Source organism: Gavialis gangeticus, unplaced genomic scaffold (genome assembly GCF_001723915.1).
Source record: "Gavialis gangeticus isolate Ggan-Ray unplaced genomic scaffold, GavGan_comp1, whole genome shotgun sequence".
Lineage (NCBI taxonomy): Eukaryota > Metazoa > Chordata > Crocodylia > Gavialidae > Gavialis > Gavialis gangeticus.
In genome coordinates this window covers 42,159,398-42,174,009 of record NW_017728998.1, presented here as the reverse complement: position 1 = coordinate 42,174,009, position 14,612 = coordinate 42,159,398, and the positions used below count along the sequence as shown (strand labels likewise).

At 40.7% G+C, this 14,612-nt stretch overlaps 1 protein-coding gene across 1 annotated transcript in view; it reads left to right on the top strand.

Moving 5' to 3' along the window:
- The window catches only part of GNAO1 (G protein subunit alpha o1), a 399,516-nt gene extending 385,456 nt beyond the window's left edge, over positions 1-14,060 (top strand). The window contains exons 7-8 of the mRNA XM_019505783.1: positions 7,179-7,332; positions 12,912-14,060. Of these exons, the coding sequence (XP_019361328.1) occupies positions 7,179-7,332; positions 12,912-13,099 (342 nt within the window). The 3' untranslated portion in view covers positions 13,100-14,060. The remainder of the gene's footprint in view (positions 1-7,178; positions 7,333-12,911) is intronic.
- Positions 14,061-14,612: the final 552 nt, after the last annotated feature.

The following is a 14,612-nucleotide window of genomic DNA, read 5'->3' as shown; positions in this document are numbered from 1 at the left end:
AACTACTTCACAGTTAGGGTGGCTAGGAGCTGGAACCAACTTCCAGGGGAAGTGGTGCTAGCCCCTACCCTGGGGGTCTTTAAGAAGAGGCTGGATGCCTACCTGGCTGGACTCATTTGAGTCCCGTTTCTTGTTTTTGGGGTTTTTGTTGTTCTCCCGCCCTGGCGGGGGGTCGGGCTAGAAGATCTACTAGGTCCCTTCCGACCCTTAATCTATGAAACTATGAAACTATGAATTAAAATGGCTACATACCATGGGGGAGACAAATTCTCAACTAACACATTGGTACCTTGATCTGCAGCCATTCAACTTTGAAATATGCCACCATACAGGAACTGTCCCTGGAAATGTGAACTTCTCCAGAGAAGGGGAGGGAGAGAAAGAAGAAATGGAAGAATTTACCTCAGGCTCCACTCTTGGAGGGAGGGGTATGTAACAGGCTGCTAGCTAGCAGCCTGGAGCAATTAGCCAGCTGGTAATAGGCCATCTGCCTAAGCGGCCATAGCTGCCTCAGCTGATCAGTAATGAGGGGAAATTGATTGGCTGACCCAAAAATAAAAGGAGATGGGAAGAGGAAGTGAAGAGGAGGAGTATTGAGAGGGGGAGAAGGTTTGCATAAAGAGGAAGGACTCTTCAACTGAAGACCCAAGGGTAAGAATTGACCCTGGCTAGGAGTGTTTATTTTGGAGCTGTGTGGAAAATTAACCCAGTGCTTTGAAGTTTGTGTTGCTGGCCACACGCTACAGATGTGTTCATGTGGATTGTTTGCTTTTACCTGAGCTCTGGGAGGCAGAAGAGTAGCCCAGGCTTTTACAGTTTGTGTTTCTGAGCCCAGAGAAAGACTGTTGCTGGGACCAGATAAAAGGGCTCAAGGACTGATTTGAGCCAGGCTAAATGGCAACCCTCTAGATAGCATTTAAATCTAAAACAAACTTTGGATATCCTTCACTTGTGCTCTACTAGTTTACAAGTTGTTTGAAGCAGGGGCACCTGGAGGGGAGGGTATCTCAGCAGACTAGAAATTTCAGGCAGCCTTCAAGTTAGGCTGATTCTATTGGACAGTCTCTTCAGGGGAAAAAGTCTGCACCCAAATTATTCATATTAGTCCATCCACTCAAAGGCTGACAAAATGAACCAGTTCAATAAGCACTGATCCAAATTCCCTCCCCCACCTGCAAAAATGGAAGCCTTGCTTGAAGTTCAGAAGAAACAGAAACTGTTTATAGCAATGCCGTTAAGCTGCACAGCCCAGGGCCCCTAGGTTCCCTTCTCCCCGCTAGCCACAGTCCCTCAGCTCCAGGTCACTGTAGGCCACCCTGACCCCAGGCAGTGGAAGTGGGAGGAGAAAGGGGGAGCCTGAGCCAGTAACTGAGGGGGTAGGGGGGAACACAGTTTAACCCCTTGGGGCCACATGTGGCCTACAGGCCACCAGTTGGATAATCCTGATTTATAGCAACGTATCTCCTTTGCTTTAAAAGGCACAGCACTGATTTCTATAATTGCAGCACATAGAATATGCTTTAGTGTTTGAAATCATTTCTTAATAAAAACTAGTAAAGTGTGACACTTCAAATTATGGTTTTCAGCTAGGAACAGCCATGCAAAAACAGTAGGAGAAATGCTAATTTTCCATATTATCCTGAACTAATAATCTCAGAAGAAAGTTGTGCTCATGAGATTTCAAGGCCTGCATTCAACAAACAATCTAAGCTTTGCCAAACAGAACAGCTAAACCATATGAATCCAGGCAGTCACAACTTCCAGTTTCCTCTTTTAGAAGTCGGCAGGAATCAGAAATTTTACTCATATGGTACTGTAGCCTCGGGCCTGGCTGTGTAAGGTGCTGAACTTGTTGTATAGCCAGAGCAGAAGGATGAATGGTGTGGAGAGAGGAATGTCAGAATTTGCCATTGCTTTCATATATTTCCTATAGGGAGAAACTTTAAAGCCAAATTAAAATAGTATCCATGTTTTCCCCTAGATCTACCTAAATAACTGACAAAAAACTTTCCTCCGGGTCATCAGATGGGTCACACACAGCTGCCTATTGTGAGTAATATACCTCCACCTAGTCAGGAATGGGGTTATTGTTATTATTTAACAATACACAGTAAATGAAACAATTCATTAAATGTCATTGAACAGTAAAGTTTTCTTCTCTCAAATGTGGCAGTTCAAGAGCTGTTTCAGCCTTCACAAGACAAGGGCATGAAATCATCCCACATCCATTTTTCCATCTCTAGAAGTACAGTACCATATTTTTTTATATAGTATGTACCTTTTCCCCTCCAAAAAAATCAAATGCTCAAAATCATGGTGCACATTATAAGCAAGGAAATATGGTAATTTCAGTTTCTGCAGCATATGTGGGGAGGGAGCAGGATGCAAAGGAATGAAAGCAACTTGGTACCTGCTCCACAGAGAGCAGCATAACAAGCATCCTGGGCTCCCCAGCTGCTGCTACTCAGTTATATACTGCTACTTACCAGCATTTTCAAGGAAAGAACTTTTTCTTCTTCATTCTGTCTTTCAGAAACAAGGTGCATATCTTATTTGGGGTGATGTACATGAGAAAATACAATATTTGCTATGTTTATATTGAGGTGACACTTAAAGATATTGTTGATGTCCATGTTACTGGATATGTACCATCCAGTTATATCCAGTTATAATATTGTGCCATTGACCCTTAGGTAGGCATTAGCTTTGGGCCTTTCAAAACTGGCATTTGCTGAGTGACATAGTTCTCCAGGCTATAACTGTCCAATGGAAATTGCATTGCAGAAGTGAAAAACTTAATTCCTTAGAAGTAAAAAACAAGTCCAAGGATCTATAGAACATGAAACTAGAATGGGGTAAAAAGGTGACCAGTTTTTGTGGCAGTGTACTATAGTGTGGGTCCTTAGCACTCAGACAATAGTCTGCACATTGCCAGGAGCAAAAAGGCTGAATTGACTCTAGCTATTTTGCAGCAGTTAACAGTTCTATTTTGTGGTGGGTTGAGAGTTTGTCACTGTTCTAAAACCCCCTAACTATAGTTTTTATTTTTATGTGCACTCTGTAAAAAAACTGTTTACTCCACACAGCAATAAGTGACATGGGTATGTTTTCACAATGACAACCAAATGCACCTCTAAGTGATTTTTGTGTCTATCTGTATGCCCATATGTGTGTACTCAAAAGGGGAGAGAAAATTCCACTTCTGACTATTAGGGTCAGATGGTTTCCTTCTGTGTTGGTATAGCTGCTTCTTTCATTAGGGTCTTCTTCTTCTAGTGTCCTGTCATTATGTTTTCATTTTATTAGGATAATAAAGTATGTTTAGGAGCATTGGTTCAATGAATGGATTTAGGATTGGAAGCTATTATCCTTAAAAATCAAAATGTTCCAATATTCCTGCTAATAATGATTTACCAATGTACCTCAAATCAAGTACAATAATGGATTATGATGGTTGCAAAAACAGAAAGTAATTTATGTGGGAAAAGTGCAAAATATATACATAGCTACATATGGCCATTATTGATACATGCTAGGTATACTCAATGGTACCAAATATGCCTTTAAAAAGCCAGTATAGGAGCAGTGCACATTCTGAGAGAATATAAAATCCATTCTTCAGTTTTGGATAAGTCAGGAGCATGACAGGATGTAAGGAGATCCTCAGCCAACCCTGCTTGACCTGAAGAATGAGTTACCACAAAGAACGGTACTTGAGATCTGGTAGCAGGAGAAAAACAGAAGAGAAATCCTAGACATCTGTCCTTCTTTCTCCAGCAAAATGCATTCAGCTCTCGACATAATCTGGAAAAAGAAATGGAAAATCTCAGGGAGGAAAGCCATATCAACACACAGATAGAACCATAAAGGTTCTCCAGTTCTGGGTCAGAGCTATTCTGTTTATCCTAATCACTGTAACAAAGAGCAGTGTGGATGCTATGGGTAAAAGCCTGGCCCCACTGAAGTCAACAGAAATTTTGTCCTTAGTGTCTTTCATTTTACCCTGTATATGTCCCTGAAGAGAAGTCACGTAATCCTCCAAACAGGAAAGGAGTTCTGCTGCCTATGGAAAAACTTTTAGATAGATTGAAGTCTCCTACAAAAGACTGTTAAATATATGACATCTTGAGAGAGAAAAGAATACAGGAGATAACATGGATTTCCCTGTGGGTTTAAGTTTGTTAGTCCAGTTACTGTTCAGTTAAATACCCACCTAAACAGCATGACTCATTATAGTCTATGTACTAATTCACAACAGATCTTCAATGAAAATAATGTAATTTACCTGCCTTCAGTTTTACACCATGGAAATAAAAATCTAGATGGGGGAGACCCTTGCCTCTATCCTATTGCTGTAGACCATCTAGAGGACTTTCCACTTTAGTTCTTTCATTGTCCACTTTGCACATTGTTCAGAGAAATTTGGTTGGTCCCTTTCTCTTTCAGAATGTTTCTTTTTTTCTCCTCTGGCACTGAGGTGGAGGGTTGGTTTGTTTTTAAACCAAAGAATGACAGGTCTGTCATTTGCTCCTGGGTAACAGCAGGAGGAGGGCAACAGAATATTGGCAACATTCACCCATTTATATAGTCAGGAAAAGGATGCCGTGAGACACTAGATGACTCTCATCTGTCCTTGGGGTTTGGTGAGATCTCAGATCTTGGTACTGGAATTTGAGAAGATCAACATAACATTATTATAACTACTATTTTCTACTTGCTTTTATTTAATTTTTCCTGATGTATGCATATTATGCTGAAAGCTGAATGACAAATGACTGTTACTGGGGGAAAGATGATGATTTCCTTGCAGGTTTTAATGAAAATGTATAAAACTGAAAAAGAAACCATAGGATTTTCATGGGGTCCTTCAACATTGTGGCTGTAATGGATAAATGACAATGCTCTGGCAAAAAGTCTGCCTGATAATGTCTCTAGTCTGTTTATAAAGCAACACTGCAGTGTTCATTATATTGCAATTCTTGTACTTCCTAAAAACCTGTCTTTGAACCTATTCTGATTGTTGTTTCATTATATTGTAATGTGATGAAGAGAATGGTAAGTATTATAACATTCCACAATTTAAGGTCTCTGGTTACAGTATAACAAAAGTTGTTATTAAGGTAATCCAAGAAGCAGTGCTGACTCCTTGCTGTGTATACATCTGCCTTTAACCAAAACAAATGACAAGGAATGGTACAGAAAATATTTTGTGAGGGACTTCAGTTAAAAATGACTAAAACATATTTGTGTGTCTTTTCATCCTTTGCTTTCTCCTTTTCCCATCACAAAGGGTCTTTGAAAGCCAGGAGACATCTGAAAAAAATCTTTTAAGGTTTTCACAGGGTTACACTTTTGATTCTACCACTAAACCACAAAATCCTAACATCTTTGAGAATCCAAGAGAATTATTAAGCTTGTAGCCATGTTATCCTTGTCATACATGGGAGAGAGGGAAGTAATTCAATTTAATGAAATCTGCAGATTCTGATCAGCAATGTATGGAATGGCATTGAAATACTTTATTTCACAACCAAGCCAATTGGAAGCTCAAGCATTTTAGTCTGCATATTTTTTTTTTTAAATTTAAATAAAACATTTGATTAAAATTAAAGCACATCAGTATAAAGGAAAGTGCTAATAAAGAGAATATGGGGCTTTTCATGCAATCAATACTTGCACATGACTCAGCAGGAAGGATGTGCAAGTAGTGCCAGGGAATGGAAGAAGCTCCCTGTTTGCACACTGTACAAGTCATACAGGTGGGCTGGGCCACATCCACCACTGAAAGGATCTAACAGATTAGAAGTATGTAGCACTTCTCTTTCTCGCTTATTGCCTGCGTTCATTTTAACGTCTGCTAGTCTTGTATGAGTGTGAGTGGGACTGGGATGCACTATCCGAGGTGCTGCCAATGACGAAAACCAAGAAAGCAGTCTGGTCTGTAACCTCATTTGCCTTTGATAATCCCATGACTCTTTGGGTGTGCTTCATCCTCATTATGCCTGCTCTCTCTGCTATCCCGTTCCTGGTTGGGAGGCGGCCACGCAACCGGCGTGCGCGCTCCAGCTTCGGCCTCTTGCTCCAAACATCACCAAGCCTCAGCACCTTCACAACTTTTCCTCGGCCGTCTGACCTTATCTAACCAAACAAAGGCCAAAAAATGAGATTTTGAGAGACCCACCAAATTTGGCAGGTATGAAGCTTCTCTTGAACCAAGAAAAAACAAGTTAAGAGTTGAAAGCAGCAGTGGACCATGACACTACTGGTTGACTTTGCTGTGAGCTCTTTCTACCACCATAGACAACGTGGCAGACTTTGCAACTTCCTAACCAATACCTTAAATTTCTTTTGTCTTATCCATTTCCTCTCTTTTTGTCATTTACTGCATGATTTATAACCAAAACACACTGCCTTCTACCAGCATGCGTGTTTGAACTTGTGACTCTTTTATTGGCAAACAAGCTAATGTTCTTCCATGAGGCATGAGCTAACACTGTTGGGTTAGTCTGCTAACTAGTAGTCTGGTTGTTTGTAGGTCCCTTCCATTATGGTTTTCTCTTTTCTTTTTTTCTTTGCTAAATGCTTTTTGTCAAGCCATCTTCAAATAAAATCACACTAAAAAAGCCCTACAAAAACCACACTAAACAAAATAACAAAAATGAAGCAAAGGTCACAGCAAGGTCATTGCCAAGAAGTTGTCACTTACTGCCTGCTTCCAACTCTGGATTAATTCAAGGAACTCACCAGTCCTTGGTTAATGTGTCCAACCAATTGTGTGCCACACACAAAAGAAGGGGAAAAATGTAATGAGAACATTTTAGAAAATCTGCATGACCTACACCAACACATAGATCTGACTGAAGGGCAGAAGTAGTTTCCCCATACATGCATGGTGCATGATGATTTATATGAGCTGATAACCTTTAAACTACATGCTAGTCAAAATAAACAGCTCTTATACAGTTAAATGCTGTTATGTTACTAACTGTACATAATTATCATAGGGATTGCATCTGTGTATGTATATGCTCACCTGTATGTATACATACATTTATTACATATACTGTAGATTTTTTCTTTTTTTCCCTCTTTAATTTAGTTATTTTAGATTGCCCTACATGTTGAATATCACATAGTCACTATCTTTGTCCTGACGTGTCCTCTCCTTTGTGTTGCAGAACCGCATGCATGAATCACTGAAGCTGTTTGACAGTATCTGTAACAACAAATGGTTCACAGACACATCCATCATCCTCTTTCTAAACAAGAAGGACATTTTTGAGGAGAAAATTAAGAAATCTGCATTGACAATCTGCTTTCCTGAGTACACAGGTAATGAGAAATTTATGGAATTTTTGAAACTCATGGGCACAATATTGCTTGAAAAAGTGTGTGGGGCTTGGGGTAATAGGATACAGTGCCTCCTTTATCCTGGTCCAAGGTATGTCTCAAACTAAGAGAACAGATGTTTCAAGCCTGCAACCCTTAGCTGAAACTCCCTGAGACTTCTGTGAAAGTTTTCTTTGCATGAAGGCAGTAGACAGACCTCCCATTGGCTGACAAAGATACATGGCCACCATTACTAAATCATCAGCATGGGTGCCACTAGCTGACTTTCAGCAGCAAGATCAAGAACTAAATGAGCTTGGCATGGTATAATGTCATCATTGCTGGTAGCTGGGGCAATTTGGCATAAGTTTGAAGAAGCTGGGGTGTTTGTCACAAAGTGACAGAACCTTAATGAGTATTGTGGTTCAGCAGAGAAAATTCAGTAGAGTTTTTACATTTAAGAAAGTCACTATAATTTGGTAGGAAGGCAATATGGAAAATCAAGTGACAGACCATGATCAAGTAAAACCTAATCAGGATAAAGCAAGAAAACACTCCATTTTACCCTCTTCACATACTACCATATTGATTTATTAGCTTCCAAGCACTATGTAGAAAGTTGCTGCTGTTTTAGCCCGGTGGCAACTGTGTTATGTGTCCCCTGTGTCAACCAACAGGGGATATTAGCTGTTGCAACCACCACCCAAAGACTACAAATCCTCTAGGTAAAGCCATAGCAGATCAACTCTTTAGTTCTGCAGTCCCTAATTCAATCTTCAGTAGGACAGCTGTAATAGTGGTCATCAGATTGGAAGTAGAAGTTTGGTAAGGATGTGCTTGCCCCTCAGAGATGAAATGGAAAATAAGTTATCTTGAAAAATCAGACCACAGGTGCCACAACAGAGCAGTGCACAAGAGGCCCCACTTTCCCCTGGGCTGGCTGTCTCATATCTGACTAGCTGGCAATTAAAATGTTTCATCTTACAAAGTTGGTAGGTTCCATCTACTGCTCCATGATGCATCTCCCAGTCTTCCAGAAACCCTCATTTAGAGTCTGAGACAGCTTTAAAATAACTATTTATCATACTGAATTATTTAATCTTACCAGAGATATCTGGATGAATCAAACTGTCGGACATAAAGGCAGTCTGCTTTGGCAATAAATGTAGTTGTGAACTAGGTCTATCAAGAGTGTCATATTTCTGGGCATGCCAACAGATTATTAACCATAGTTTCCTGTACCTGACCACTTGATTCCCACTATAAATGGACGAGTGATCCATCATTTTTTTTTCTGTGCTGAATAGTAAATTAATATTGAACCTTTTGAATTCAAAAGAGATTCTCTAGCTTAGGCTTTTGGAGAAATCTTAGCTATTTACCTGCTAACTGAAAACCTAGAGCAACAAAGGATTTTCTGTACTTAAAGTCCTTGAGGGCTAATTTTAATGAACTTCTGAAGTGTGAATGAATGTGTAGGCCTGTTGTGGAATTAATGAAGTTGCCTAGAAATGTAGGCCAGAAGGAACCTCAAGAGGTCATCTAGTCCATCCCCCCGGTCTGAGGCAAAATCAGATATACCGAAACTATGCTTGACAGATGTATGTTTTACCTGTTCTTAACTGTCCTTAGTGACAGAATTCTCCAGTCTCCCTAGTTAACTTATTCAAGTGTTTAATTATTCTCATAGTTAAAAAGTTTCCTTATTATCTAATCTATATTACTTAGTGCAAATTAAGTCAATAACTACTTCTCCTACTGATGGTAAGCATGGAAAACAGCTGATCAGCATCCTTTTAAATAAATTATATTTGCAAACTTACTATGCCCCTTTTAGTTTTCCCCTTCCTAAACTAAACAAACCCAGTTCTTTTAGCCTTTCCTTATAGCTCACATTTTATAACCCTTCATTTCGGTTGCTCACCTGTAACCCTGTTCTTAAGGGATTCTCATGGTTATTTCTAATTACATGGATATATAGATGGTAGACAGATTACAACAGAATATAATTTATTTTTCTATACAGCCTTTCATACTAAAGGTAACTCAATGCAACTGCATTGATTCAATACCAGAGGCTATATCAGCAGCAGCCAAACAAGCAGGGAAAAACAAAGAAGGGTATGTGCAGACATTACATTTAGATAAACCTAACTAGTCTAGTGCTTGTCTGTCTGGACATTCAAAGAGGTTGCATGAAGCACAAATGGTGGCCCTGATCTAAATTCATTCACCTGAGGACGTTAACTAAGTTAGACTGGGAACAGGTTACCCTGATCTAGTGAACGCCTTTACACATTTGGAAAGCAACCCCAGGGCTGAGAGAGTGCAGCCACTCACCTCAGCTCTGGGGCTGAGGTCTTCCTACCCCCCTGACCCTGAGGGGGCTATGTTTAGTCCCCAGACCTCCACCCCTGCAGACAGACACCTCCCCAGGCTCTTGCTAGCTCCCCTAATTCCACCTGCCCTTCCCCCACCCCAGCTTACTTGTACTGGGTTCCTGGCTTCACTCCCAGTATCAGTGAACATGCACACAGCCACTCCAAATGTATGATCATCATGTGGCTTAAAGTAAATCACATGATCGCAGGTCAATGCAACAAACATCTGCACACATCATAAAGTTTTAAGTCACTTCTGCAGTGCCCTCAGTTCTGAGCCTAGCTGGCAGCCTTATATAATTCAGAGTATCCTACAGACTGCTCTAAATTGTAGAGGTCACAAAGCACTACTCTGGAACTGGGAACTACCAGAATGTAAGGAGAGCCTCAGACTCATGCATTATTTTCCCCTTTTGCTGCACCACTATCAGCAGTCAGGAGTGGAGGGCATCAGAGCCAATACACAGGTTCTGAATGATCTAGGAATTGCCCTAATAAGAAAGAAAGCTTGGAGGGCTGGATCGCCTAACTTCTGGGCTGCTTTGTGTTGCCAAAACAGTGCACAATAGTGCTGTTGCAGGACACAATTAGGATCAGTCACGTGTTCAATGTGCAGGCAAACACAGCAGTCAATGTGCAAAGAGAAATAACTCCTACCCAGGCTTGGTCTTGGAGGCTTTGTTTTTTTTAGAAAGAGAGAAGAATATGAAAAACCATAAGGATAACCATGCAGTTTTAGTCAATAATCTGCCATCTTGTTCTAACTGCCTCTAAACTCAGTGGAAGCCTTTTCATTGACTTTATTGGGAGCAAGTAAAAGAAGGAACCAACATGTAAGAGCCCACCTTCACATGAGACTCTTTCAGTCTCTGGTTCAGCCATTCAGAGTTTAATTTTAAGCACTTTTTTTTTTTAACTTTGGAATTTAACCCTAAGCTTGAAGTTAATTCATGCAGAACCATTTGCGCAACAGGGCCTCCATTGCCAAGATGAGATTTCAGTGGGAGCAAATGCTAGAGAAGGTGAACTAGCACAGGAATCCCAGGAAGCTGGCATTGTGGAAAAGCAACATGATATGGAGAGTTGCACTAGAATTCAAAAGGAATAATTGATAAGCCTATAAATCATACAGAAGGCTTTTAAGATAAAGTTGGTTACACAAAATGCTTTTAATAAAATGAAGTATCAGTATCAAGTGACAATTATTTCTGCTGACTGACATAGAACTGTTACAAGAATACATCCACAAAGGTGCCTTTTTATGCTAAAGCGCCATACATTTCTTTCTCCTTAATTTACCTAGGCTTTTAACTAATGCACAATACTTAGCAAAGCAGTATCAGAATCACAGGAGTGCACTTTACTATGAGTCAGAGTTATTGATCCTCCATTGCTCTCAGTGGGAATCCGATGATTAAATCCTTACGCTGACAAGCAGCGTGCCGACAAATTTTCCCTTCATAAAAAATCCCTTGTAGTCATACTAGCATGACAAACAAATAATATGGGAGTTGAATCCCTGTAATGTGTATTGAGCCCCTAGGGTAGAAACAGGTCCCTATTAAGCATTTTATTTAAGCACACATTTGTCAGCAAGCACAGGCTTAATTTCCACTGACAACAAAAATGGGCATGAACATGTGCTTAAGTGCTCAGTTGAATAAGAGCTTTAGACTCTACTTTAAAAAAAGTCAGCCACATACAGGACTTTCTCTGAAAATATATAATAATGTTTATTTATTTAGAAATAATGTGTAATAATGGCTCAACTTCAACCCACGAGGACCCTGGAATTCTTCACTAGAAAAATCACATGCCACCAGCAGTAAAATGTAGTCACCTCCAGGACTTAACAGATGAAAACACTTTAACAGCAGTGGTACTCAATCTTCTGGACCCAAGGGACAAAGGAGTGGCATGGGGGCCAGTCCACAGGCGAGATCCTACACAGAGTAGATTCCTGGATCTCCTACACAGAGTAGATTCCAGATGTACAGGACTGAGGCAACACACATGCAGAGCCCTGCTATCCAGCCAGTGGGGCTCCCCACAGGTCCAGAAATTTGGCAGCAGGAGAGCAGCAATTAAGACTGTCCCACTCCTCTGCCGCCAAGTTTTTGGACCTGTGAAGAGTTCTGAGGTCCAGGTTACATGGCTGTGTGGGCTGGATCTGGCCCACGGGCCAGATGCTGAGCACCCCTGCTTTACAGAGATTGTCAGTTCCAGACAAATATTAAGAACCTAGGCACATGGCCTGACCAAATGGGATTGTGTGGAAGTGGAATGAATTATCTACCCTGGAATCTGGCCTGGAAAATATAAATAAATAAAAAGGAAAATGGGACATTTACATGCTGCCCCCCTGCTGAACTTTTTAAAACAAAATGTGATCAGTATAAACACATATGTACTAAAAGCCTTTATATACAAAAGACATATGTAAACACTTAGTGATTTTCTTGATATAGCATGAGCTGTACTGTCACCAAAAAGGTGACTGCTGCAGTGACATGGAACAGCCACTAGATTTGAATGAAAACAGGAAATCTGTTTGTGAACAAGTTTCAGATTGCACGTGAAATGTGTTGTGAAAAATCTGTCCCTTTTTTTTTTACATCTGAAATGTCAACAACTATTTTCATGAATATTGGAAAATAAAATGACAAACTATAACACTGGTCAAAAAGAGGGGATGATTTTCTCATAAACATGAGTAAAAATGTTTGTAAAAACAGACCACCATGTCTTTCCACCAAGCTTTGAACACTCTGAAGATGAACAGCCTGTCCCCTTTCCTGTGCAATCACTGTTTTTTGACAACATTGCATAGAATTCCTTCTACTTCCTTCTTCAGAATGAACTTAATGATTAGTGTCCTCATCCTCTACATCACTGACTGCCCATACATTTTACCTCAGTACACTATAATATACAAAAGCGTATCTGGGATCACACAGTGGAATCCCACAGTGGCATCAGCTCCAGTTTTGTACCAGTGTAGCTCCACTTATCTTTACTCAGGGAGTCAGTGGCATAGATTGTTTTGAATATTGCTTAGGAAGCCCAACAGGCCAGTAAAAAGCCAACCATATTTGTCCAAAATGCTAATAAATGTCCATGTCTTCAGTAAAAACTGATTCAAGCCCGGTGTTCAGAATTGTATTAATGTGCTTTCCCCAATCTTTCTGGATTCTCTTTTAGGCCCTAACTCTTTCACAGAGGCTGTGGCTTACATCCAGTCTCAGTATGAAAGCAAGAACAAGTCCCCCAACAAGGAGATCTACACACACATCACCTGTGCCACTGACACCAACAACATCCAGTTCGTCTTCGATGCAGTGACAGATGTTATCATTGCCAACAACCTGCGTGGATGCGGACTCTACTAAACCCTTCTTCTCTGTCTCCTCTCCCTACGTACACCTGGAAACACTCCCATTCAGGTTGATGGGTTTCTCTTACCCTTCCCCCACTCCCAAAAGATAAGATGGAGAAGATGATAAAAAATTACATAAACTCCCCTCCTTTTTCTGTCCCCAAGAACCTCTGAAGAAAGGTCTGCTTTCCCCTAGCCACCCCTTTTTAAAAAAAATTCCTTCTGTTACACCTGTTTTCACCTTGTTCAGTTTCAGGAATGGCAGCCAGTGTTCATGATACCGCAGAGGGAGCTAAAACAATCTCTGCATTTCAGCTGCCAAAAAAGGCTCATTCATGAAAACAAAATCAATTTCTCAGAGCTGTATGACTAGCTTACATCAAAATTAAAATCTGAAATTTAAACACTTCTTTATTTTCCTAAAATTGAGGGATATTTTAATTTCCATTGTTGTTTATGTTTTTCTTAAATTCTCTCTGGATACTCCAGATGAAAGGTAATCACTTCGGAGGCACTTTCTGGCACCAGCTTCTATTCCAAAGTTGAAAGGGTCAATTTAGGAAACAGAGACAATAGTTTGATACTGGATTTTTTTTCTTTTAGATAAACATTTGGATACGTGAAACAGCTGTAATGATGTTTGCTGGTGTCGCTTAAGACAGGCCCAGTAACAGAAGCTACTAAGCATTGTAAAATGTTTATTACCTATAACAGTTTTACCTCAAGTTTTCAAAATTAACGTTAAAATATTTCTCTAGTATTTTCAATAACCCATTCTGATTCTACATATATCTTTATTCTCTTCACTTGATACTGCAGAGCTACTGTACTGTAACTGGGCAACTGCTAGATGTTCATTTAACAACCCTCATGTAACGAGACATTAGCAACAAGCATTGTTCCGAGTGAAGTTCTGAATCGTGTACATTTCCTGGTATGACTAAGTAGAAACAAAATACACATTGGGCCCTGTTCTTTCCTGCATCTAGGTTCTGGTCAACACAGGTCTATCAGGGAACTAGTTATGGCTTCCTGATGCAGTGCCAGCCCAACACCAGCATTAGTTAGATCATGTGGGGCCACAGGTGTAACTTTAAATTTTGGTGCCCAGGGCAGTGTTGGGAGGGAGTGCTTATCTCCTCGTGAAGGCTGCAGCAATGCCAGCATGGGCCACTTCTGCCTTGGCACAAGCTCCCAACACAGGCTGTTGCAGCAGCACAGGCTCCTGGGGCCTGCGTTTCTGGCATCCTCTCTGAATTGACACCCAAAGCTAGTGCCCAAGTTATGCTACTATCTGAGGGGTTTGCTGTAAGCTGTATCACTGCCCTTAGGACTCCAAAGGATCTTAAGCCTGGAAGAATTAGCATGGCACAACTGTGCTCCTTGTTGCCTTCAGCTATGCACACTGTGCCCTCTCTCCTCAGGTAGCCCACCCCTAAGCTTGAGCAGAAGCAGGTAGATGACACAGGAGCCAGCTCTGCCAGATTCACATCAGCAATAAATTTCCCAGTGTAAAGGCAATTTTC